The following is a 26,248-nucleotide window of genomic DNA, read 5'->3' as shown; positions in this document are numbered from 1 at the left end:
GTGCCCCCTGGGGGCTTGTGTCTCTTGTTCTCTGGGCTCCCAGCTAAGGGTTGAGGCCTTTACATCTCCAACCCAGCCTGTGCTGGAAAATATGTATCTCTACAATAGAGTGCTGGACTTGGAAAAAAAAACCCAAGTGGACTGTGCATCTTAATAACCTTTGTGACACAGTGCAGTCAGGATCTCATCCCCACTCCCCAATTCTCATGAAGTTCAAATGAGATAATGTATGTACAGTACTTTGCCACCCTTAGTTGCTCAGCTCTTAGGTGGGAGAGACTGGTCTTGGCACAAGGAGTCAAGTTGGGAAATAAGTGAGGAGAGAAGATCCCTTAGAATCTTGAGAGTATCGTAATATCTTGACCATGGTCTTGCCTAAACATGGTTTTGCAGCCAGTAGGCACATAAAGTTTCAATCTAAATTGAAATCAGAATGTGAAAAGTTATCTTTAGGTAATAGTCAAAGAGACATCCCTAAAAAGATGCAGGGCTTAAGACCTTACAAGCATAGAGGCTGAACAGAAAGTGCTAAAAAGCTATTAAGTAGTGGGAAGAGACTCTCAGGAGATAGGTTTCCATAACCACTTATTGGATGTGCAGGAAACTTGCTTAGGTAGAAGTTGGACTAGCCCTTGGGTGCCTTAAGAGACCCAGAGGGGATGGGGGTTGAGGAAGAGGTAGATAAATAATAGGTCACACTCTAGAAAGGTATTTTTAATCTGACACACTTTTAGAGTACTCGATACAATGTGCAAGATTCTGGGAATATATGGATACAAAATGACCTTAATGAGTTGAGGTAGTAGGGGAGGATATATGTAATATATGAAGTAAATTAGAGTAGTCTATGAGTTTCAAAGACAACAGTTAAAAAAGGTAGGGAGTCAGACTGAATAAAGGTTGTGGGAAGGCCAGACAACTAAGAGCAGTGAGTCTGTTTTCTCTGGAGCAGTTTATGAAATAGAGTAACATGAAATATAGTTCAAAAGGTAGGTTAAATTCCAAGTTACAAAGTGTACACAAGGTGCCAAGTAGTAGTGTGGTTTGTTGGAAAGTGTCAATAGGGGTTTTAGATCATAAACACCTGAGTACAATTTCTAACTGATGCTTTTTAGCCCTATGACCCTAAGCAAGTCAATTTACAGAAGCCTCAATCAGCTATTCTTGCTCGGGCTTCCCTTTTCTCCTTTTCCAGTTTCTATCTTGCAGTTGACCATTATTCATTCCGTACAATTCTCTATTCTTGAATACCGCTGCCTTTTCAAGTTCTGCCAAATGGCAGGCCTAGATTATTCCCACCCTCTCACTTCTTCTACTAGTCACCCACCAGTGGGGTCTGGGCCCACACTAGAGCAATGCAATATTTTTACTACAATTGATTCTCTAGTCCATTTTACACACCATCTGTTCAGATGAATTTTCTTCCATACCACCTCCTCTTCCTAAACTTCTAAGTTGAAGGCCTCCATTCATTTTATTGAGAAAATAACTGGGAGATGGTTTGAATTCCCTTTTTCCTTCTATTTCTTCACATACTTCTCCTTTATTTAAGCCTTTAGTGAGATGACCTTTTTCATTGTCAAGGTCAACCCCCTGATCCTATGCTAACTTCTCTCATCCTACCTATCCTTTACTATCTGAGAGTCTTTCCAAAATATTAACCTCCATGTCATCAACATCCATCTCCCATCTTTAGCCTCTATCTACTGGTCACTTACTTGCTGTCTACCACCATGCCCCAAACTTCATCTTTAGAAAATTCTAAACATCCTCAAAAGAGCCTATTTTTTTTTCATTTTCTCAAATTCTTGAAAAAACTGTTTTTACTTACTGCCTTCACATCCTCATCTCTCTTTTTTTTTAAGGTTTTTGCAAGGCAAATGGGGTTAAGTGGCTTGCCCAAGGCCACACAGCTAGGTAATTACTAAATGTCTGAGACCAGATTTGAACCCAGGTACTCCTGACTCCAAGGCCGGCGCTTTATCCACTGCGCCACCTAGCCACCCCATTATCTTCTAACTCCTTTACAATCTGATTCCAACCCTCATCAGTCAACTAAAATTACTTTCTCCAAAGTCATCAATTACTTTTCTAAGGTGAAAAATATTTTTTGCAGTTCTCCTTGTCTTCTCTGAAGTGGGTGACAGTGTCTGTACAGTTTGTCTCCTCTGGATACTCTCCTCTTTGGGTGAGGTTATTTTTTCTTGCTTCCCCTAACCTAACAGATTACTTCTTGGTCTCCTTGACTCACTAATCACAACATGGCTCCTAATTCAGATCTTTTGAACTCAAATTCTACCATAGGCACTAACTTCACAACTCTGGGAAAGTCACCCAACCTCTACCTCAATCTCTTTATCTGAAATGAAGATGATAGCATTTATATCACAGGGCTGTTGTGATGATCAAAGGAGAATTCCAGGGGCTCCAGGCCAACAAGATTGGTCCTCATTTGGGGAAGGCATGCCCTTCCCTCTTCTGTCTCTCAGCTCAGTGTCATCATCTACATGAGGCTTCTCCTAACCCGCCCCAGCTGCTGATTTCTCACCCTCAAAATCACTGTCTTTTTTGTATGCACACATATCTGGAAATACATGCATGCCTGTGCATATATATCATCTCCCCTGATTAAATTATAAATTTCACGGCAAGGACTGTCCACTTTTGTGTCTATATGTATCCCCAGCTCCTAATGCAGTAGGCAATTAATAAATGCTTGTTTGGAAGCTCATAAAGTATGACTTAGGTTATGAACTGCAGTGTGAGAAAATTGACAGAATCATAGGCCCTTTGAGTCTATGAAAGAGGAAGACTGTTTTTGAGGCAGAACATGCATTAGGGAAGATTATTTGGTGGTCCTATGAGCAGAGATTGGATGTTAGTCTAGACTCAAAGTGATAAGGGCTTAAAGTGATAAGGGTATTAACAAACTGGACAAAGGCCCAGGAATTAGAATTTAGAACAATAAGAGCTGTTCCAAACCATAATGGCCTAACTTCAGAAGTAGTGAGTTCTTTGATCATTGGAACTTTTCCAGAAGAAAATATATAACCCTTTGTCAGGAAGAAGGAAATAAGCACCTAATATATGTTGGGTACAGTGCTAAGAACTTTTTATAAATATTGTCTTACACCAACCTTGTAAAATAGATGCTGTTATTATCCTCATTCTACAGTTGAGGAAACTGAGGCAGGTAGCAGATAAGTGACTTGTTCCAAGATCACACAGTAAAGGATGTCACAGAAAGGTTCTATGCCATCTTTGACTTCTGGCTGTCTCTGACAAGTCTTTATTCCATGAAGTTTAAAAAGAGGTTTGGATGGGAATGATAATCTTTTAGGAGTGAGATACTTGGCCAGGTAGTTGAAAGCTATCAAAGCATTTCTACCCTAGAGAGCAACAAGAAAGGTTTCCCTTTCTGCTTCTACTTCTAACTGGTTTTTTTTTTTTTGCAAGGCAAATGGGGTTAAGTGGCTTGCCCAAGGCCACACAGCTAGGTAATTATTAAGTGTCTGAGACCGGATTTGAACCCAGGTACTCCTGACTCCAGGGCTGGTGCTTTATCCACTGCGCCACCTAGCCGCCCCTACTTCTGTTTTAAGGGCAAGAAGATGGATGAGCTCAACTCAGAGCCATGGGAATTATCAAGAAGTGTAATTCTCTCTGATGCTTTCATTAGTCCTTAATTTAATTAATTTCACTATTCTTTAATGGCAGAGGAGGAAAGGGGTAAATCCACACAACTCATTCTCAGTCCAAAGTCCTCCCCTGTCTTGCCTGTGGGCAGGCAGCCATTCCCTCTCCACATGGAGCAGGAGAGCAGAAGCAAGGGCCCAAGATACTATCTGACTGTGCTGATGAATTCATAAATGCAGAAAAAAAAGCACAAAAATTGCCACCAGAATTTATTGGGACCTTTGGGGATTGGCCCCTCACAGTGTTGGCAGTTCTTTTGTCCCTTTTATTTCCAGTCTCTTAAAAAATTCAAAGTTTATTTTTTTTGGGGGGGGGGGAGAGTCAGGATTTTGACAAAGGGGAAAGATGGAAAGGGCCAAGTCCCCTTCCAGGTAGACATTCCCCTCTCTGAGGCTAAGTTCAAATGATTGGGGTCGGGATAGACATGTTGGGAGCACAGAAGAGTCTATGAAAGGAAGCCTTCATCTTGGGCAGGGGGTAAGCAGCAGTCACAGTGGCAGCAAGGTGTGGAGGTGAGGGGGGAGTGAATAGGAGAGGTCTCTTGAATGAGGCCTCTTTAGTGGGAGGTAGAAATCATTGGGAGTGTTGGTTGGGGGAAGGTCAGGTCAGGTCACTTGGATTTGATGGGTGGGGCCTCTTGGGGACTGAGGGAGAGGATCAGCCAGGGCACTAAGGCAGTGACAAGGCAGGGCCAAAGGGTAAACTTGAGAAAGTTAAAGATGTAGAAGAGGCTGATCTGGGGTGGGTTACCCAGCCAGTTAAGGAGCCCCAAAAGAGTTAGGACCAACAGCAGGCAAGCAGCTTGCTGTAGGATTCCCAACTGTACCCGCTTGATCTGAGCATAGAAGGGTGAGTGCAAAGCAATGCCCAGGCCTAGGGCAGCTCCAGAATCCCGACTTAGGGAAGAGAAAGGTCTTGTTTCCATGTGCAGCCACTCTGGGCGCTCACACCACTTGGAAGCCAGGTGAATGGACCTGAGAAAGACCAGGAAACCTTGTAGAAAAGTTACTCTCCTTCAGATAGGGGCACCTCTGGGGTTCCTTTCCCACCTCAGACAGGACTGTATATCATAGCATTATCACTTTCTTTCTACTAGTCTATTGGTATTCAGGAGACCTTGGGGTTAGAGACGATGGCTAGGGTCTGGAAGGGTCCCATCCTGCTTCAGGAGAGTCAGAGTGGAATAAAAACTTACCAAGTCAGATCTATTCCCAGGGAGATGAGGCTCCAGTAAATGAGGCTGGCACCGAGCAGAAGTGCCAGTGCTGTTAACCCATAAAAGCTGACTGGACGATCAACAGGGACACGTGGAGTCATCAACCATCCCAGTAGAGCACCTATTGAGAAGGGGTATGGCAACAATTTTAAGATATTTGAGGGTGAAGTTCTTGAAAGAGAGGGGACAAAGGTTTGGAGTGGAGAGGTGTGAGCTAGGGTGGGCCAAGGGCAACTGTGGGAAAGAAGGCACAAGGGAGAGTTTGGGGTGAAGAGATGAGGAGATAGGGAATCAAAGTTTCCTGTCTCTGCCCACCCTTCAGTGGCTCACCAGCTATCAGGCCACCTATCACCTGGTGGGGGAAGTGTGCAAGGATGAAGATCCGGGAGAGTCCGACTGCCAAGAGAAATGTGCTATAAGCCAGGCTGGGCATCAACTTAATCCAGCGGCTGGAGAAGAAAGAAGACAAGTGGGTCAAGATGGGCACCCTATTTACTTTGAACAAGAGAAGATTTGGAAAGATAATGATAACTACAACATGAGAGAAATAGTAAGACTTGTTCTGTTTGGACAAAGAAATCAGAATTAAGAGTAATGGCTGAAAGATAAAGCTAAACCTTCAGACTTGACATGAAAAGATTTCCTAACAATTAGTTACCCCAAAATGGAATGGGCTGCCTCTGAAAATAAGGAGTTCACCACTTGAGATTTTAAAGTGAAGAATGAATTACAACATCCCCCATTGGGATGATGTTGTTGTAGAAGAGATTATTTCAAATTATATAATGTTCAATCATTTCCATTCCATTATATGACTAGATAGCTAAGAACACCAGTGATTTGGCTTCTAGTCACCATGATGATATGGACACTGAACTGAGGAGTCTATGCCCTCCCATGACCATAAGGAGAAATTCTCTACATAGGAGCCCTATTGGCCTTACCTGCGACTTTGTTTTGCAAGTTGGCCTGAGGTGGCAATCATGATGGGCCAGAGGGCAGCTCCCGTGATCATGCAGTGACCGGAGGGACTACCTGCCAGGAAATAACAACTACTTGTGGTGGGTGGTATATCTGTGGGTGCTGGAAGTTGGGGTTTTTGGGGGAAAGTTTGGGCATTCATGTTGTTTAGGGGGCCAGATTCCTTTTCAGATTCAGATTCAGATAGTAGTACTTTCAAGGCTCCTCCTGCCTCTAGAAGTTACAGCTTCTCTTTCTGAAAGTGAGTGAACAGGGAGGGTAGGGTAGAAGGGTTTGAACACAAGGGAGAGAGGCAAGGATTATTTGACTCTTTGGGTCTTTTTTCTCACTTAATACCACAGATGGAACTTCACATGCAGTCTTCTTCATCTTCTCCCAGGACCAACAGGACCAACAGGAAACTAGATACACTAGCATGGGGTATCTTTCAGTTAGTACCAACATATCAACCAAGCTAATAATGCCTTTCACTTCTCTACTCTCTAGTTTTATAACTGAGAGAAAAAAAGTGCTAGGTCCTACACTGGAAAGGGCTTTGAGATCATCAGTGTGTCTGGAAAGGGAAAGGGATAATGTAGGAGGATATGTCAGGAGGATCACCTACCTGGCCCAGTTTCACAGGATACAGGGAACTGATGAACCTGGGCAGGTGCTTCATTATAGTATCCAGATTCATGAACCCACCAAAAGGGCCTGTCTCCAAAAAGAAACCTGAAGGAGGAGATGAGGTGGTGAGATTTTTCCATTCCTGCTGTCCCTCCCTCACCTTGGACCTAAGAAAGACAGGGAAGGCTTGCAAAAGAGTTACTCTTCAAATGAGAGGTTCCCTCTAATTCTACCCCAACACCCCAGATTCTATTTCAGCTTCAGTTACAACACTTTGTGTATTTTGTAGAGGACATAATGCTTCAACTCTTCTTTGGAAAAATAGGGAAATGTACACTTTTTTTTTTGTAGGGGAATGGAGGGGACTTTAGATCTTTCTAAATGTAATTCTCAATGCTTTACAATCTGGTTTCTGACCTCATCACTCAACTAACATTGTTCCATCCAAAGCTCCCACTTCTTTCTCAGAGAACAGAGCAAAGGAAGAACAAATCAGGATAATATGGAATTTTGTGGTGTGGAGCCAGGGAGACTATTTTCTTGTATTTCCTTAGTTTTTAGGAGGCAAGGTCTCCTGCTGAACAAAAAGGAAAAGGGGGTGCTATAGATATCTTGGCACGGTAGATCGCGCACCAGTTTTCTGGAAGACTCACCTTCTGAGTTCAAATGTGATCTCAGACAGTTATTAGCTGAGCCTGGGCAAGTCACTTAACCTTGTTTGCCTCAGTTCCTCATCTACAAAATGAGCCAGAGAAGGAAATGGAACACTGGTATCTTTGACAAGAAAACTCCAAATGGGTCATGAAGAATCAGGTATGATTGACATCACTCAACAACAAAATAGCTAATTTAGGTAGGGAAGAAAATATTTTGAATAGTAACTATATAGAGTAATTAAAATCAAAGACTAACAAAAAGGCAAGGTGGGGGAGGGGTGTTTAACGAAGATAATACAGGTTTTGAATGAACCTGAGACGCATGGTTGGATGACTTCCACAACTCGGTGAGGATTCAGCAAGACATGAGTAGTTATAAGGACAGCAGTGAGGAGATACCATGGACAGAGGGCTGCGTTTGGAGTGAGGAAAAATTGAATTCAAATCCAATCTCAGGCACTTGCCAGCTGTGTGATGCTGAAAAATCAGTTAACCTCTTTCAATTGGCCTTTGTTTTCTCAACAGCAAAATGGGGATTATAATCCCACAGCCCTCTCAGGGTTCTTGAGAGGATAAGAAGGAGATGATATTTTGTAGAGTGCTTTGTTATGTACACTGTGTGAAGCACTATGTAAATGTCAGTTAATGGCAGAAGTAGTAATAGGACAATAGGACAAGAGATTCTAAGGTAAAAGTTAAATAGTTGAATTGGTTAGTCTTGGTGAGAGGAGGAAAGTAAGACTAGATTGAGGGCAATAGAGTGTGAGGAACAGAGAGGAATGGAGGATCTGGGGGCCCCAGGAAGAAGGAAGAATTAATTTAGGAGGAATGAAGCAGGGAAAGAGATGGGGTGGAAAAAAGGAAGTTGTAATGAACTGAAAAGAGAAATTTCTGTGTTTTGAAACCTGGAGATAATATAGTCATGGGGTAAAAGTGAAATTGTGAGCATGACCATTGGTAGCTAGTGCAGAGAGAAGAACAGAATCGGACATAGTAGAGACCCAAAAAGAGAGGAAGACGATGATCCAGGAATTGATTTATTTCTGAAAGGAAGAATGATCTTCAAGTAGGCAGATGACTTATGTAAGCATTTAGACATGGTAAAAAGGAGGAACCCACTGCACCAAGGCCTGCTTATGGCTGGAAGGGATAAACAAAAGCTGGTTGAATTACTGAATGAGCTGAGTGGGGAAGATGGGAAGATGAAGGAGAGAGAGAGAATGATTGAGAATGTGGGTGTATGGGAGTGGTCCAGCTGGTACAAGCAGAATTGAGGAAGGAAAGCAGAATTGGTATGGAGATAAGAGTTAGAGGAAAGAAAGAGTTAAATGTTGTAATGGATAGAAGGCTGAACTTGGAAGTCAGAAAGAGGCCTCAGACATTCCCTAGCTGGGAGACTCTACTTGACCCAGGTGGGTTTCAACTACTTCATCTAGGCCATACAGCTAGGTAATTATTAAGTGTCTGAGACTGGATTTGAACCCAGGTACTCCTGACTCCAGGGCCATTGCTTTATCCACTGTGCCACCTAGCCGCCCCTTGATTAGTTCTAAAAAGCAAAGTTTCCAATGAATATTGTGCTGGAATTCCCTGAAAATATCCATTTCCCCCTCAGTACTTCCAGTAAAAGACTTCAGAAAACCCTGCCTCCTGATTCCAGTGATGGTTCACACTGATAGAGGTCAAGGGAGAGAGATTAAAGGACCCAGGCAGCTCTTTTTCAACTTTTCTTAATCCTCCAGCAAGATAACTTTCTTTGCCTCGTGGTGAACATTTTTAGTCACTTGCCCCATCTACTTATCTCCCAAGCTGGGCATGTGCTATCCTCTTGTGAGATGATCAGGAGGAGAAGGTTGAATGCCCAGTGAAAAGATAGATCAGCTCTCCTGCATCAAACAGGAAAAACAGATTGCACAGAGAAAGGGTCTTAAAAAGTACCTTTAGGGGAGGTAGGTGGTACAGTGGATAGAGCACTGGCCCTGGAGTCAGCAGTACCTGAGTTCAAATCCAACCTCAGACACTTAATGATTACCTACCTTGTGTGGCCTTGGGCAAGCCACTTAACCCCATTGCCTTGCAAAAAAAAAAACCCTAAAAAAAAGTACCTATAGAGAATTTCTGGGATATAATTTGAGTGATACTTTACTTCTTTTGTCCTGCAACCCTAGACTTTTCATTCTGAAGGAGGAAGGAAGGAAGGACCTTCTACTTTGAAGGGGGAAATAGGTCTACTCTGGAGGTTCTCTTCTTTGTCTAGGAAGCACTGACTTGTGGGGAATGGGATGGGGATACATAATGACTTAGAGCAAAGGGTGATACTAGGTGGTAAGTGATTATGGGTAAATATGGGGCAGCTGTAGTTTAGATATCTATGGCTTGGGTATTGGGGATGACCATTCATGGGAGTGATGTGAAGAGCTGGTGTATAGGATGACCGTTGGTATGTTTCTTTGGTGGTGTGTGTGTGTGTGCATGTGTGTGTTGGCATGTCCTCAGGAGTGACAATCGGGGTTAATGTGTAGGGGGACAGTTGTTGTGTCTTTATGATGAGGCATGTGGATAGACTTCAAATTGAATGTCTTCTGGCTGGTAAACCTCAACTCATTAACATTAAAATAGCTCATTATATTTCCACCAGCCTCACTCATCTTGAATTTCCTTCTTGCTTTAGGGTGCCACCCTCCTTCCAATCCAATCCCCCAGGTGTATTTAGATTTACTTATATACATATAATATGAATAATCCCACCAGAGGAATCAATATGTGTGCATTTCCCGGTAGAATAAAAGCTCCCTGAGGACAGGGGCTGTTTGGCTTTTTTCCTTTCTACCCTCGGCACAGTAATGGCCCATGGCAGGCCTTTAATCAATTCTTGCTTGTAATGAGAATAACCTTGGAGTAGGGATGGAAAGGGTTTTTTGTCTCACCACTTGGAGAGGAGGTTGAGCCACTCGGTTATCAGGGTGATCCAGAGCACAGAAATGCCCACATGGCGACAGGCATAGAAGGTCAAGGGGAAGTAGAATAAGAAGATGCACTTGGGGTCACCCAGGAAGGTAACCCAGAGCCAGACGTCCTCCAGCCAGGGCAGCTGCCTCTGCAGAGTCTCGGCCACCGCGATGCCTGCTCCCAGGGTGGACTCCATGCCGGGGAGTGGCGGGCTCTGGAGGCCCCGGCCTGGCAGTTGGGGCCGGCTTCTGCAGGGAGGCCGGGGTGAGAAGACACGCCGCCCCCCGCCCCGGGTACCGGCGGCATCAGCTCGGCTCCCGGCCCCGCCCCTCCGCCCTCCCCAAACCAAACCCCCACGTTCCCGGGGAGACCCCGCGCGCTCCGCGGCCCCGCCCCCAAGCCGCGCGCGCGCGCGCGCGCTCCCGAGGCCCCGCCCCCCCCCCCCCCCCCCCCCCGGCCCCTCCGCTCGAGCTCGGCCCCACCGAATACCGTCCGTTGTTTCCTTCCGCCTGCCGCTCTGCGCCTCCCGGCGAGCTTCTGCCTACGGGTCAGCGTAGCGGACAAGCCTCTGGAGAGGGCGTTTGCTCCGCACCCACGTGTCCCCAGTTCCGTCCGGTCCGCAGCGGACGTGGGGAGGCGGCCAGGGTCGGAGGGCAGGGGGCGGGCTTTGGGGCTCGCTGCTCCGGGAGGCTGAGTGCCCGCTCTGGAGAGCCGCGGTCTCTCCCGGAGGTAGGCACAGGCAAGTTCCAGGACAAAAGCCGTAGGAACCCAGGTGTGTTCTGAAAGGGGCCAGCAGTGACACCCCCCACCCCCGCCCAGCCACGCCCTCCCGCACCCGTCTCTCCCCCCAGGACCGCATTCTGTCTGACCCTCTGGTGGGCATTCCCCCACCTTCTCGAGCGTGGAATTGTTAATCCTGTTGGAATATGTCCCTACACGTGCCCTCAGCGGACTCCCCTCCCCCCTACATTGTTAGACATTAAATACTCACTTTGGAAGACTTGGTTCCGGTTCTCTTGTTTTGAATGGCCCGAGGGGATGGGGAGGAGTTAGGGAGGGTGGAGGAAAGACTTCGAGTTTTAAAATAATAAAATTTATGCCTCTGAAGCCTACCAAGTAATCTAGGGAATCCAACTATGTTGTTTCTGCGTGTAGGTGTGGGTGGGAGCTAGAGGGAAACCAAGTTTGGTGCCCACTCTTCAGTTCAACAGTTTACCAGATTTGAAACAATTCAAGAAATCAATTATGGAAAACTGAGAATATGATGATCTTGAAGAGGATTAGTCCATAGGGCATTGAAGGGGAGGGTAGCGTTGGGGTAAACCCCTAATGTCATTTCCAGTCGAGATATTTTTGTCCTTGATTGAATTTTTGTTGGGAAGAGGGGAAGAAATGAGGTTGGGAAAGTGGAGTCCGTTTAATGAAGAAACAGAAAATTTATATACTAAAATGGTAACAATAGCTCATTTATAAAGCGAAGTGATAAAACTGCTAATTTATATAGTGACTAGAGTGACAGTTGTTGTTTGTCCAAGAAGGCCTTTGCATCAGGGAGGTGATGCCGTGATAAGCAAGGGAACAGGATTTGAGTGAAAGGTGTGCTGCCAAGTCACCAGCCTCACTTTCTCCTCTGAAGCCATCTGGGTCTGTCCACTGAGCAGATATGAATCAGGACTACTAGAGATGCCCTGGATGTGAGGTAATCAGGGTTAAGTGTCTTGCCTGAGGTCACACAGTTAGTCAAATGTCTAGAGGCCAATTTGAAGTACAGGTCCTCCAGACTCCAGGGCCAGTGTTCTATCCACTTTGCCACCTTGCTGACAGTATGTTGACATGGGCTTGATAAGACTATTCTCACAAGTAAATATGGTCCAATAATTTGTTGCAACATCTTAAATTTACCTTTTTCCAGAATGGAGTGAGAAAAAAAATTAGAAATGTACACGAAAAGACTACAAAAGATAGTTTATACATTTAGGTAGTTACCATTTTTGCTTTTGCCAAGGTGCTGTAGAGGGTGGGGAGATTTGTATCCTTGGCTTGACCAGAGTAATGCTTTTTTCTTCCTTTTTTTTCATATTAAGGACTGAATCATATCTTTTTTTCCTGTCTTCTTTTCTAATAACATTGATCTAGGGGGCTGCTAAGTGGCACAGTGGATAAAACACCGGCCTTGGAGTCAGGACGACCTGGGTTCAAATCCGGTCTCAGACACTTAATAATTACCTAGCTGTGTGGCCTTGGGCAAGCCACTTAACCCCATTTGCCTTGCAAAAACCTAAAAAAAAATAACATTGATCTAAATGAGTTTATTCAGTGTCAATAAAGACAAACTCAGACCAGATCTTGGCTTTTGACTGAAGACCTAAGACTGGATTAGTTTGAGATAGGAGTTTTAGACCAAAAAAAGGCCAAATGTCCAAATTTGTATCAAGTAATGTGAAATGACAGTCACCAGGGCCATAAAAACATTAAAAAAAAAATCCCTGCCCTCAAGGAACTTATTATTCACTTAATTGGATTCTTTCAACCTTAGCGGCTTTTGTCCGCACCTTATCCTGTTTTTCCCCCTTTTACTTTGTGAAAGGAAAGAATAGCAAATGTGTTCGATAAAAGTTATTTTGGGAGAATTTTAAATACAACTCGGTGTTGTATTGAAACCAAAAAACCCACTTAAAAGTTGAACTGAAGGAGAGGATCTACTGAAATTTGGGCGGGATCTGTGCTACTAGGCGGGAGGAGGGCTGGAGACGTGGGTGCAGACCGCCGGCGCAGTGGGCAGGGTCAGGTTTCTCGTGGGGTTCCCGAGCCCCGCTCCTGAGCGCGCACCTTCACCTCTCTGGGCCGGCCGCCTCTAGCCTTTTCCTTTCTGTGTCCCGGCACCGCGGCGCCCCTCCCTCTCAGTCGGCCCCGCGGCCCCGCCCCCGGCTTGCTGACGCCATCACGCCGCGCGTGCGTGCCGGCGCACTGAGGGGGCCGGCTTCGCCGCTGCCCCGCCGCCCGCCGCTGCTCTCCCAAGATGGCGGCTCCTCCGGGCGAGTACTTCAGCGTTGGGAGCCAGGTTTCATGCCGAACGTGCCAAGAGCAGCGGCTGCAGGGAGAGGTGGTGGCCTTTGACTACCAGTCCAAGATGCTGGCGCTCAGTATCCTTTTCATCGAGGGCCGACTGGGACTCCAGGCCGGGCTGGCACGGGTGGGGGGGGGCGGCGGCGACTGGGGCCGGGCCGGGCCGAGCCGGGTCCGGGGCCTAAGGGGCGACCGGCGACCGCGGCGCCAAGGACGCATGCGCGTGGTCAACCCTAGTTCCTTCTTCCCTCTCCTGCTGCCGCCCCCCTTCCTCTCCCCTTTGGGGGTCTCAGTGCCCTCGCGGGTGCCGGGCCTGGAGGAAGGCGGGCAGGGGAGGTGGGCGGAGAGGGTTCGACACGCGGTTGGCTTTTCTGGCCGAATCCCCCCGGGCAGGGGGCACAGTTTGAGGAAAGGGCTAGTGAAAGGAAGGGAGGGGCTGTAAGGTAGGGTCTGCGGGTCCCGATGAAAGAGGGGGCCGCAGTCACGTGGGGAGGGGGTGTGTAGGTTAGGGGGGAGTGCTTATTCCCGAGGGGAGAGACTCCTGAATTTGGAGGTTTGTGTGTGGGTTTTAGCCCCAGGAGAGAGGCATGGGCACCAGAACATGAAACTCAGGGCCATGGTTGGTATTCTTTCTTGAAGTAAGGCCTCCGAGGATGAATTTTATGGTTGACCATTGGAAAGAGACTTCACTTAGTGTTTTGCATGTTTATTCTTGGGGTTCGAGGATTGTGGGAGGCTGATATTCTAGCTAGAAAATTTCCAATTTGGGAGTATGCTCTTTGAGTCTCTCAGATTAGGAATAACAAAAGTTTTATTCTGAGGGAGGGGAGCTGATATTAAGCAGAGATGTTAAAATGGGAAAGTACCTCTTTGTGGTAATAATGAACACTTAAATAATGATTTTAAGTTTGAAAAGTACATATATTTTATTTGATCTCGGCTCTGTGAGGTAGGTCATGATAGCCCCATTTCACAGCAGAAGAAACTGAGGCTGAAGAGGTTAAGTGATTCACTGTTGCATAGCTAGTGACTGAGTTAAGATATGAATGTGGGTCTTCACCTCTACTCATGTCTGAAATACCTAGTTTTTTTAAGGTATGGGAATTTTATTTTTTCCTTGTAAGCACTTTACTCCACACTTATTTTCTTGATCATTTTTTTGATGTCCTCCAGAATGAAAGTACACATTGAGTCTAACTGAGCCTGCTGATTTGGAGTGGCAAACGTTTAAATTCCTACTAATATTACATGCATTCTTCATCAAAATAACCACTTGTTTCACAGTTCTAGCATAGGAAGGTGATATTTGAGACTACTTTCCATAGCATAGTCACTTTTTCCTAAATGAAATCCTGCCATAGACAGAATAAGATTTGTAAAATTTGCAACTCAGTCAAAAAACCTGGGGTGCAAATCTGACTGATTATTGATGGTAGTGACTCTAGTCTCAAATATATCTCAAATAGCTTTTTATTTTGAACTCTTCATTGCATTTAGTAGAATATTACCTATGAAATAGATGCCTAGTGAATTCTTGTTAGGTAGGTGAATGAATGAACTGGTGGCATTCTTTTGAACATTCAATTGTGCTCTCCTTCAAGTTGAGGATAATACCTCCCTTTTATCTTCAACCCAATGATGAAATAAGAAATGAGATGAAGAGAGTATTTTATAGAAATAAAAAATACTTTTAACACAGTGGTTATTATGTGAGAAACTACATTGGAATAGAAACTAAGGTGTTCTGTCTTATAGTTTAAAGACAAACTAGAAATGGTGCATTAAAAAGTACACTTAATTTCTGCTTGAAAAATTAGCAGGGAAGGAATGATGAAGACATCTCAGGGATCCCAAATATAGTCATTTGTAGAGCCTGAAATCCTTTGGTGTCTGGGATGAAGCAGGGGAAGAATGAGGTTTTGGATTCCTTACTAAGTTTCTTGTGAGGCCTCTTCACCAGTTGGCTTTTGGCGTGCATGTTCCCTGAGCCTGCTTTGAATCATGATTTCCAGTTCCATCAGGATTTGTTGATTCCTCTACCTGCTTATTTTCCTTAACTTTATTCTCCCTCTAGAATGCCCCTCTTCCAGTGGAAAGCCTAACCATGCAGACATCCTGCTTATAAATCTACAGTTTGTCTCGGAAATTGAAATAATTAATGACCGCACAGAAACTCCTCCTCCCCTAGCTTCTCTCAATGTTAGCAAGGTAAGGATGATAGGTCAAGTCTGGCTCAATATAATAGCGGGAAGGGTTAGATATTTTCCTGTTTGCTCATAAAGACTTTTGTCTCTGAATCTTGTCAACTGTGTTTTTTCCCCATTAACAAGTCCCCTGTATTCATGTCTCTTTCCTCTTCTAAGAGGTTTATTTTTTTTTCTTCTGAATTGCTGAATGATTTTAGAGCTAAAGCAAAAACCTTCCTTCAAAGAGGGTTGATGCTCTAAGTTTTTTTCCTTCTCTGAAAAGTTAAAAGACACTGAATGTATGATATTTTCCCTCAATCAATTTGCCAGCTATTTCATGGAGATTCAGTATGGATTTCCCTGCTATAGAGTTTTTAGGTTTGAGTTTCAACTCAGACTGGGTTTTTGAGGCATAGGAACAGATGAGGTGACTTTCTTAAAGGGAGAACAGCTGGATTCCCTCAGTCACATTAAAGATCTTTAGTGCAAGGCAGTCATTTAAGAGTTACTGAATCTCGATTGTATTCTAGATGCTATGGGATATACAAAGACTGGAATTTCTTGTCCTCATGGAGTTTCTAGTCTCACTGGGGAGGCAAGATGTAGATTCAGTTTAAAATAGAAGAGAGTATGCATGGAGCTGAGGGATTAGCTTTGTTCTGTTTGGCCTCTAAGGCCAAACACTGTGTACTGAGAGGCAGATTTAGGCTTGACATAAGGAAAAAAAAAACCTGTTAGCAATTAGAATAATCTAAAAGGGGAATGAATGTTCTGCCTTGGGAGTGAAGTGGTCCACCAGAGGTCTCCAGGCAAAGGTTAGATCATCACTTTTTGGAGGCGTTATAAAAGGGATTCTTGGTTGGGTTAGATGGCTTCTGAATCTCTTTCAATCCTGAGATTCTATTATTTTGTATAAGTTGCATTCAGGGTACAAGAAATATTAGATTATCTCCGTGTACATTTACTTTAAAATGTATGTATTTGTCTAAGGGTTATTATGCCATGCTTTAGTGCTTTTTATTTTTTCTTTCTTTAAAGATTAAGGCACCTTTCATAGAGCTAAATGGGTACAAATATTGGGCACCTGTATATCCTATCCTTCTCCCAGAAATATCTAAACCAGAAAAGGAAAGTGTAGATTTTTGTGGGCACAATTTAATCAGGTTGTTGGACTGAATGGCTTGTAACAGGGTATAAACATTGTAGCACCTTTGCTCTTGTCTTCAAGGTGACTAATTCATATCAGAATCCCATACTTTTACCCTAGAGCCTAGAGGCTCTTAACTTTTTGACTGTGAAAAAGCTGAGTGACTTTTTCTATGCCTAGAAAAGATTGTCTAGAGACTTGTATTAACCTTAATAACTTGGGCCATTGGCGCGTGTGCACACGCACACACAAAAAGGAACATAAGTTTCTAAATCTTCACTGATTTTAGCAGGAGTATGAATTTTCTGGCTATGTTGCATATTACATGATTTAAGTAAGTAGCTCAGGATGATCTCTTTTGGTATTCTATTTGTTTTTTTAATTGGTTTTTGCAAGGTAGTGGGGTTAAATGACTTGCCCAAGGTCACACAGCTAGGTAATTAAGTGTCTGAGGCTGGATTTGAACTCAGGTCTTCCTGATTCTGGGGCTGATGCTCTATCCATTGTGCGGTCTAGCTGCTCCTCTAATTGGTTCTTGACGGTTTTATTTATGGCTGCTTAAAATCTGATATCAGTTTTAAATACCCATGTTAAAACCATTCAAAACCTATCTTAATTTACTTTTCCAGACTTATTGCCTATTTTGCTCCTTTTCACATACTGACCTTCTTGGCTGTATTTTACAGAGAACATTTCCATCCATGCCTTGAACAGACTGTTTCTCATCCCCGAAATTTCTCCCTTCTCACCTTTGCCTCTTAGAATCTGTAGTGTACTTTAAATCTCAACTTAAGATCTATCTCTTAGTGTAGGGACTAATACTTGGAAAAAAATAAAATAATTAAGTTTTTTGGCCTGGTGATGAACCTTATAATTTTTTTGCATCTTTAAAAACAATTTTTAATATGCATTCTATCCTTTTTTTTAGGATAGAATCCTTCTTAGGATTTTGACAGTTCTTCATCTTGAAACTACACTTTTATCTAATAATAATAATAATAATAATAATAATAATAATAATAATAATAAACATTCAATTGAAGAGACAGTCCATTTTTTCAAGTCTATCCTTGATGATAGTCCATAGATTTTCAATGAGGTTTAAAATAAGTCAGCTCCCATTTCTTGGAAACATTTATCTCCATCTCTTATTATTTCTTAACCTTAGATATATTTCTTAACCTTATGTGATATGTGGCATAGTGTAAGATTGTTTTGCAGTATTCTATCTCCATTTGTGAATTTCTGTAATTTCAAGTAGTTCAGCTCTTCAGTATATCAGTACATTTATCTGAGTTTATCCTCAATGAGGATAAGATTTCTAGGCCCATTGGGAGTAAATGCCAAGGTCTTACAGAATCTAATCTAGATTCTTAGTGACAGTGAATTTGTATTGTCTTGATTGAAAATGTTAGTTATCAGTAAAAAAAACAAACCTCTTTTCTAGTCTTTGGTATTCTACAATCAATGTCTTGCCCATGACAAGCATTTTTTTCTTCATTAGAAAGTTAGCTACTTTTTGCTGGTCCTCTTGTTCTTCCTAGTTTCAAGAAGACTTTACCTCACTATAGAGAAATCGGTAACAGCGCCCCCTCTTTGTGCCAGGTCCCTCTAAAGGTCTTTGATTGTTTGCTGAGCAATAATTAAGCTGTTTTACAGGAATAGTTAGCCATTTCTTGGCATCACTTTTTGTTTTCAGATGCACTTTGAAAAGCACTTTTGTGCCTTGGTGGGATTGAGTTTGTTTCATTATAAAATCATTGAATGATCCTTGAAACTCTTGATTCCCTGACACCAAGAGCTGCTGCAATATTTCTCATAGTCATGAAAGTGAGCTCTTTAAGAGCAATGACTTTTGTAGGTTTTCTTGGAGTAATATCCGTTCTTAAAAACTACAGAATAAAAGAGAGCAATGAAACAACGTGCAAGAGATCCAGCACTCCACTGACAGCGAACTAAAGATGGGGAAACCAGCCCAATCCGGGTTCATCTGGTCAAGGTCAGCCATTCTGAGTCAGCCTACTGTCAGTAGAAGCACAGATAAATGACCATTACTGTCACAAAATGAAACCATAATGGAATCATTCCTTGCCTCAAGTATTTTTCATGCCATACTATATCTGAAGTGCCTTTCCTGAGCCTGTCCACCTAACTGCCTAGTACCTTTCCCTTGAATATTTTGTATTTACTTATTTTAATACATGCTGTTTCCATCTACAGAACATAAGTTTCATAAAGAGAGGAATTATTTAATTTTTAATCAGGTCTTCTGGATGCCACAGTGCACTATCCACTAACTGCCTCATTGTGTAATTTGCTTTGTTAATCGTCCACTTTAAAATCCTATATACATGTAAATTCTTAATGCTGCCAAATTATTTGTTTGATCCATAAATTGACCAAATTAGTCAGCAAGTAGATATTAAATATTTACTGTGTGCCAGATATAGACATCAGAATACCAAAAATGAAACAATTCCTGATCACCAGGAATGTGAGAAAATAACAAGGACACATAAATAAGTATACAGAAAATAAGTAGAAGTTAAATACCTTATATTTAGTAGTGAGAGGAAGGGCATTAACAGTTGGAGGGATCAGGAAAGTCTTCATCTAGAAGGTGGTGCTTCAACTGCCTCTTGAAGGAAAAGGAATTCCTTTATGAGGCAAAAGTGAGGAAGGGATGAATTCTATGGCCAAAATTAATTTAATTAGCAGGGTGTCCACCTAACATGCCCACTTAACATTTTTTCTTCTAAGTAATTTTTACATTCCTTCTAAATCGCTTGGATTATTAATATCAAGTCACAGTAAGGTATATCCTACTATTTCTCCAGGGAATGAGGCGAGAGCAAGGAAGCTCTTTAGCTCTTGAACCAGGTATTCTGTAATTGAGCCACAGTTTCCTTGAGGTGAAGTCAACTTGAAACATTCGTCCTACCAAAATGCTACAAGAATTTGCAGATCAGAAGGGTCTGAAGTTTCAGCGCTAATGCAACAGTTGCATATAGTCATTTACATGTACTGATAAAATGTTTCATATAACTAGTCTTTGGGCCCCTGCACCATTTGGAGCCTAGCACCTCCTGCTGAAGTTAGCAGTTGAGGTATCTTTTTTCTACTTGCATAGTTCATGAGATTTGACAGAACCAAATAAAATCTTATTCTCAAGATTTCTGTGACCTTTTTAGGAAGTTTGAAGTGTATATTAGGAGAGTGTTCTAATATTTAGAGAAACTTGTTCTCAAATTTCCTGCAAGTAAAAGTATACTGTCAGGAGAAGGTTCCTTTCTCAAAATTAATTGTACTAAAATAACAGGGAACAATTATTATGCAGATTTGCAGATTTATTGGTGTCCCACTAGGTTCTGCTAATTTTGTTTTTGACTTTACTTTTTTTACTTCCTCTTCCCCAGAGTGAGAAGATGAGTTATCCCCAAAAGGGCCCATGCTTTTCTGGCAGCTGAAACTCATTGGTAAAATGAGATTGGAAGGTTCTTTAGGGTTCTTTTTATTCTTCACCATGTCCAGAAAATTATTTTAGATTTCCCCTTCTTAACAGTCATTTAGCTAGGAAGTAACTTTTAAGATACTTTGGATTTTTTTCCTTTATTTGAATGGAATGGGGGGGGGAGAGTGGTACTCTTTTTATGCAACACAACTGGAGTTTCCAAACATCTAGAACAGTAATGAAATTACCAGTTTTATTTATGGTTAATGAACTTGGGACACTCTTAAATGTATAGACAAAACAGGAGGGTATCCAGGGTAAATACTTTAAGATGCCTAATAGAGTTGTGCTGTTGTGCTTAAATTAAACCCTTTGTTGTCAGAAATAAGATCTTTGTTTATCTAGTCCATTCGGGAAATGGAGAAAAAAAGTATTTTAAAAAAGAAATATTTAATAATTATTTCTAATACCCCTAGAGAAGTTATTTACCTACAACCATTTAAGGGTGAGCTAGTTTTCTCTAGAGTAGTACCTTATATTTTGAAAGTAATGCCATCCATTCTTGGTTTTGGGAAGGAGAAAACAGGAGAAGACACAATAGGGAAGGGGAGCCTTTTTTTTTTTAACTTTTCCAGTCAGATCGTCATAATCAGCTACTAATAATTACTAATAATTTTTCAAGCATAAGACATTCAAATGAAAATCTGAAAACATTCCAAAGCCAAATGGATCTTGGATTTTACAATGTTCTAGTCTAGAGTTGTTTCTTTGGTACATATTTAAAAATGGACTCAAAAGAAAACTGATACATTACTTGAGGCCATTAATGAACTAATTATGATCTTGTGATTAGAATGGGGAACTGGTAAAAATTTCACTTTTATTGGAATTGACTAGATATTTCATGGAAGGGGAATAAGGATTGTCCATTACTCTTTTGGCTTTGAATCATATGAATGGAATTAATCCATGTCTCTTTTCAGTAGTTAGGAAAAGCTTGAGTAATTGGTAGATAACATAGGATAATAAACACTTTCCCTAGCAGGGAGAAATTTTAGTCAAGTAGGGTAAATGAAAAAAAATGCTAGAAAAACCTAATAGTTTCTCGGTGTGTGTGTGTGTATGTTGTGTGTGTATGTGTGTGAAAATAACAAGTGCAGGAGTGTTCAATATATTTGCCTGAGCTAAATGTGTATAACCAAATAATAACTCAGGGAAAACCAGGAAATATTAATACCACCTCTTTCTCAGGTATGAGACTTTTTCCTTGAATATTAATTATACCCATTATTACTCTGGGTCTTCATAATGAACCAAGTATTATGAGAATTGTCAGAAATGTATTCTGAAAGTATTGGTAATATCATTGCAATCTTGGATAACAAAATAAACTTTTAAATTCCAGGAATTTGTTATTAATATATTGATATGACAATGAGTATTTGCTAGGTATTAAATACCTGTATTTTGCTAGGTATTAAATACCTCATATATTTAAAAAAAAGAACAAATGTTGCCCTCCAACACCCTCTGGTGACAAGAATCAGTCATAAAAAAAAATTTTAAGCACCTTTGTGGCAGGTTCTTAAAATACAAAGATATAAATGATAGCGTTACATAATTTCAGTTCTACTGAAAAAGCTATATATATATATATTTATATATATAAAAGTATAAAGTAACTATAAGCTGATATGAGGGGATAGATACTAACAACAGGGAGCATAAAAAAGAGGGTATGTTGCAAGTTGGAGATTCTAAAAGGTGGAAAGTGAGAAGAGAGTGCCTTTCAGGAATGGAAGTTTATGCAGATATATAAGCCTAGTAAGGTACAGCTTTATGTGTGAAAAAATAACAAGAATCCCAGTTTGGCCAGATCTAAAGGCATTTGGAAGGGAGTAATATTTAAAAAATCTGGAAAGGTACAGTTATAAAGATTTTTTTGGATGTCACAGTGGAAAAGGACAAAAGATTAGCTAGTTCAATCCTTGCTTTATAGTATACCTCTTTAGATAAGTGTATATATATTTGGAAAAGGCATGACTAAACCATTTTCCAAAGTTAGAGAAACTAAATTCTTTTTTTATTATATTTTATTTTATTTTTTTCAGCTTTTTAAAAGATATTTTTTCCCCAGTTGCATGAGAAAACAATTTTTAACATTTAAAATAATTTGAGTTCCATATTCTCTCTTTCCCTTTGTCCGCTTTCATCTTGAGAAAGGCAAGCTATCTGACATAGGTTGTATTTGTGCAGTCATGCAAACCATGTTTACATATTAGTCATGTAATAAAGGAAAATGCATACAAAATTCAAAATAAGGTAAAGAACAGGTATGCTGTGAGCTGCAGTGTTTCTCTGGAAATTTATAACATTTTTCATCACATGTTCTTCAGTCATAGATCATTGTGTTGCTGAGAACGACTAAATCATTTAAAACTGATCATCATAAAATACTGATGTTAATTTAAAAAATTCTCCTAATCCTGTTCATTTCACTTTTCATCAGTTCATGTAAATCTTTGCAGGTTTTTCTGAGAACTCTGCTCATCATTTCTTACAGCACAAAAATATTCCATCACAACTATCTACAACAACTTGTTAAGTTGTTCCCCAATTGACAGATGTCCCATAATTTCCAATTTGTCAGAACTAAAAATAAAAGCAAATAAACATAGCAATTTAACAGCAACTCTTTTTGTAGTGCAAAGAATTGAAAACTGAGGGACTGCCAATCAATCAAGGAATCGCTGAACAAGTTATGGTATGTGAATGTGATGGAGAATAATTGTGCTGAAAGAAATGATGCTGAGTGGTTATAAATGTAGAGCCTTTATCAGATTGTTTTCTTTTTTTTAAATTAAAGATTTTACTTATTTTGAGTTTTACAATTTTTCCCTTAATCTTACTTCCCTTCCCCCACCCTCCACACAAGGAAATTTGTCAAGTGTTTACATTGTGAGAAACTAAATTCTTAAAGAATGGAAGAAGATATGTAAAGTTAAATTTGGATTATTGTGGGGAGATGGACATAATCTATAGATAATCTAAAAACTTAGCTTAAGTAAGGATTTCTTGTCATATATATATTTTAATGGGATTGCCAACAAGTAGTTGACTTTATTCTGTTACTCTTAGTTCCCTTTGGCCATTTTATTTCATATGTCCATTCAAGTGAGGAGGCAGTGTAAAGAGTGGAGTTGCTTATTTCTCTCTTTTTTTTTGTTTTTGTTTTTTGCAAGGCCATAGGATAAAGTGACTTGCCCAAGGTCACACAACTAGCTAATTATTAAGAGCCTGAGATCAGATTTGAACTCAGGCCATCCCAGTTCCAGGGCCAGTACTCTATCCACTGGGCCACTTAAGTCATCTCTTAAAAAATGACACTGAGTTGACAGGGAATGTAAAAGAAATTTTATTTTTGAAAGGAGCTAATTTCTGTGTCCATCTCTTGATTATGATATCTGATCACATTTAGTTGAGAAGTTGGCTTTAGTTAATTGTTTAAGGATCACCACTTTCAAAATTTAGACAGATGGAAGATTGCAAATAGTTTCAGTCCATTTATGGTATTTATAGATTTGAGTGTGCTTCTAAAAGTTGAAGTTTTCCAAGCTACAGAATTTTGATGGGTGGTATATGCCCATTTAGTTCTGTTTTGGTGAAACCAATATGAGGCATATGAGCCAGTTAAGCTACCTTGGCCACCCATCCCCAGGGACTGTCGCTGTATTCTGAAAATGTTGTGGTCACCATGTACTCTGGAATTTGTGCATTTGGGGATTGGGGTGGAGGGGAGGAAGGGGCAGTCCCTATCTGAGTGAGATTTACAATAAAATGACATTTTTTGTCAAATAAGAATTAGTTTGAATTAAATTCATTTTCCTACTACAAAATTAGTGGATAAAATGGTAGATGTAGAGTCTGGAATGAAGTATTGAGTAATTATTGTGAGCTAATGCAGGGCATACCTAAACAAAAAAGCTTTCATTTTAGTGGTAGAGACAACATACTTTGGAAGTGATAGCCAGAGAGAAAAACTCTGGTTCATAAAGTTAGAGGGATGGTTAGTGGTGCCATAGGGGAGTAGATAGACATATTTTATTCAGGATCACTGTCAGAATTGATTTTATAATGGTTGTAATTCCTGAATTGCAGTGGGGGCAAGAAAGTGGGGTGGGGAGGTTTGGACAAAAAGAGAGGAACATTGATGCATCTGAAAGACAGCTAGATAATTAATTGGTAGTAATGTGGAGGAGCGAATTAAGTGAAGCATGGTAGCTGGGGCTCTCCTGAAATATAGTGGTCTTGGAGAGATACTAATCAGGATTAGTATCCTCAGGGTGAAGGTCCCTCTTAGGGCTGTGGTTCTCAAACTTTTTGGTCTCAGGACCCTTTTATACTTTTAAAAAAGATTGTAGACCATTCCAAAATTTTTTTATGTGGATTATATTGATATTATTTCATTAAAAATTGAATTGTATTAGTATTGTTAGTTTTAACCTCACAGACTTATTGAATGGCTTTTGGGGACCCCCAGAGTTTCCTGGACTTCACTTTGAGAAATCTTGCATATCTTTAGGAAAACTAAGAAAGAAGAAATGAAGAAAAACTTGGTTGTAAATTATATCTTTAAAATCTATTATTTGTGTAATCATGGGCAAGTCATTTAACTTCTCTAAGTCTCAGTTTTACTTTTACTGTAATTTTGAAATAATAATACCTGACTAATTATCTTGTTATAGGAGTTGTTAGGAATCAACTGTTAGGAATTAACCTCACCTGTACACTGGTCAGAACCAGTGTTATATATATATTGTAGATAGTTGAAGGTTTACTTTCTATATGGAGACAGATTTATTCAATGAAAAAGAACTTTGACCTTTAAGAGATTGGCAAATGGATCCTAGTTAAGTATCCTAGGAGCCTGGTTGAAAATCATTGGATTATATATTTGGAACTAGAAGGGACCTTAGGTGCCATTTAGTTAAATTTTCTTATTTTATGGATGAAGAAGTTGAGACTGGATGGGAGAGGGACTTGCCCAAGGTCAGATATACAGTGGAATTGACATTTGAATCCAGGTCCTTTTAGTCCAAGTCCAGCACTTTTCCCCTACACTGGATTGTTCCATCTCCATTGCCAGAACGTAACTCAGAATGTTATAGCATATAAAAGGATATACGTTTTAACCTATTTATTGTTCCCCATGGGATAAGGGTCAGATGAATGGAAAAATGTAGTGGGCTCTCTACAGGTATGGTTGAGGTGGACTTGTAGAGTGAAAGAACTTGTTTCTAGCCTGAAGAATGTAAGGATTAAGAATTAAAATAAAAGTTATTGTTTGCTGTTGTGGAAAGAATACTGGACTGGAAGCCAGAAGACTTGGATTTTAGTCATACTTTTTCCACAGGTTACTTGCTATGTGATCATTTGGTATTTTTTGAATTAAATAATCTTTTAAAAATATATTTTTAAAAATTGATTTAAGGCAGTGGATTAAGTGACTTGTCCAAGGTCCCACAGCTAGGCAATTAAGGTCAGATTTGAATTCAGGTCCTCCTGACTCCAGGGCCGGTGCTCTATCCACTACCCAATCTAGCTTCCTCACTGAATTAGATAATCTTTAAAGTCCTGTCTTTTTTAAGGGGAGAGGAAAAGGTCTGATTAGGTTGGTAGAAACTATAGCCACCCCTCCAAGTGGCTCTCCCTTTTCCCTTCTCTCCTCTTAGTTGGTGGGAATTAAATGATGTGGTTGGTCCATCTTCATAATTCAGAGTTGCTATTCTTCTCCCTCACTCTAAGCATGTAACTGGGTATGCCTTCAGAGCATTAGACACAGCTAACATCTTTTGAGGTTTTTAAGCTGTGCTTCATTGTATGTAAATCCTATATGATTGATGAGCACTCCTACCGTCCCTTCATAACTTGATCATTTCCATTTTTATTTTAGTACCTTTGGAAAGTACTAACATAAGATTATTTGGCTAAAACTGATAGGGAAGAAAGCAGTGTTTTGGATAAAAGTGGGTGTGAATCATTTGTATATTCCCCTCAATTGACACAAAACCACCCTTTGATCTTTTTTGTGTGATTTAGTTTCAGCTTGTTGATTTACAATAAAATTTCAACTTGGTTGCCAGCCTAGTTTTCACTCTTGCAGGTTCACATGATTGATTTCAGAGCAATGCTTGATTTCAATGGTAGGTGAAATAAGAAATGATCCTTGTGTACAGCAGGTTCATAAATTCAAGCAGAGAGATGAGATGTTGTCAACATCAGGTACAAAAGCTT

The 26,248-nt window shown here is 40.9% G+C and overlaps 2 protein-coding genes across 5 annotated transcripts in view; one reads left to right on the top strand and one right to left on the bottom strand.

Annotated features, from left to right (window-relative positions):
* Positions 1-703: 703 nt before the first annotated feature.
* On the bottom strand, positions 704-10,731 carry G6PC3 (glucose-6-phosphatase catalytic subunit 3). 3 transcript variants are annotated; one of them, XM_074224273.1, is made up of 7 exons: positions 10,587-10,731; positions 10,083-10,352; positions 6,498-6,604; positions 5,857-5,947; positions 5,243-5,361; positions 4,892-5,033; positions 704-4,670 (listed from the first exon to the last, which is right to left on the bottom strand). In XM_074224273.1, exons 2-7 carry the CDS (start codon positions 10,298-10,300, stop codon positions 4,307-4,309), a joined length of 1,041 nt encoding a protein of 346 aa, XP_074080374.1. In that variant the 5' UTR covers positions 10,301-10,352; positions 10,587-10,731; the 3' UTR covers positions 704-4,306. The 3 variants fall into 3 exon arrangements, with proteins under 3 accessions (XP_074080374.1, XP_074080373.1, XP_074080375.1); XM_074224272.1 differs by having other exon boundaries at positions 10,594-10,731; XM_074224274.1 differs by lacking the exon at positions 10,587-10,731 and having other exon boundaries at positions 10,083-10,428.
* Positions 10,732-13,055: 2,324 nt separating this feature from the next.
* The window catches only part of LSM12 (LSM12 homolog), a 40,381-nt gene continuing 27,188 nt past the window's right edge, over positions 13,056-26,248 (top strand). The window contains exons 1-2 of one of the 2 annotated variants that reach the window (XM_074224276.1): positions 13,056-13,247; positions 15,245-15,378. In XM_074224276.1, the coding sequence (XP_074080377.1) occupies positions 13,124-13,247; positions 15,245-15,378 (258 nt within the window). In that variant the 5' untranslated portion in view covers positions 13,056-13,123. The remainder of the gene's footprint in view (positions 13,248-15,244; positions 15,379-26,248) is intronic. The other variant, XM_074224275.1, reaches the window with a different exon arrangement.

The sequence above is a fragment of the Macrotis lagotis genome, chromosome 2, assembly GCF_037893015.1.
Source record: "Macrotis lagotis isolate mMagLag1 chromosome 2, bilby.v1.9.chrom.fasta, whole genome shotgun sequence".
Lineage (NCBI taxonomy): Eukaryota > Metazoa > Chordata > Mammalia > Peramelemorphia > Peramelidae > Macrotis > Macrotis lagotis.
The sequence above is the reverse complement of the archived record's forward strand: the minus strand, read 5'-3'. Positions and strand labels throughout refer to the sequence as shown.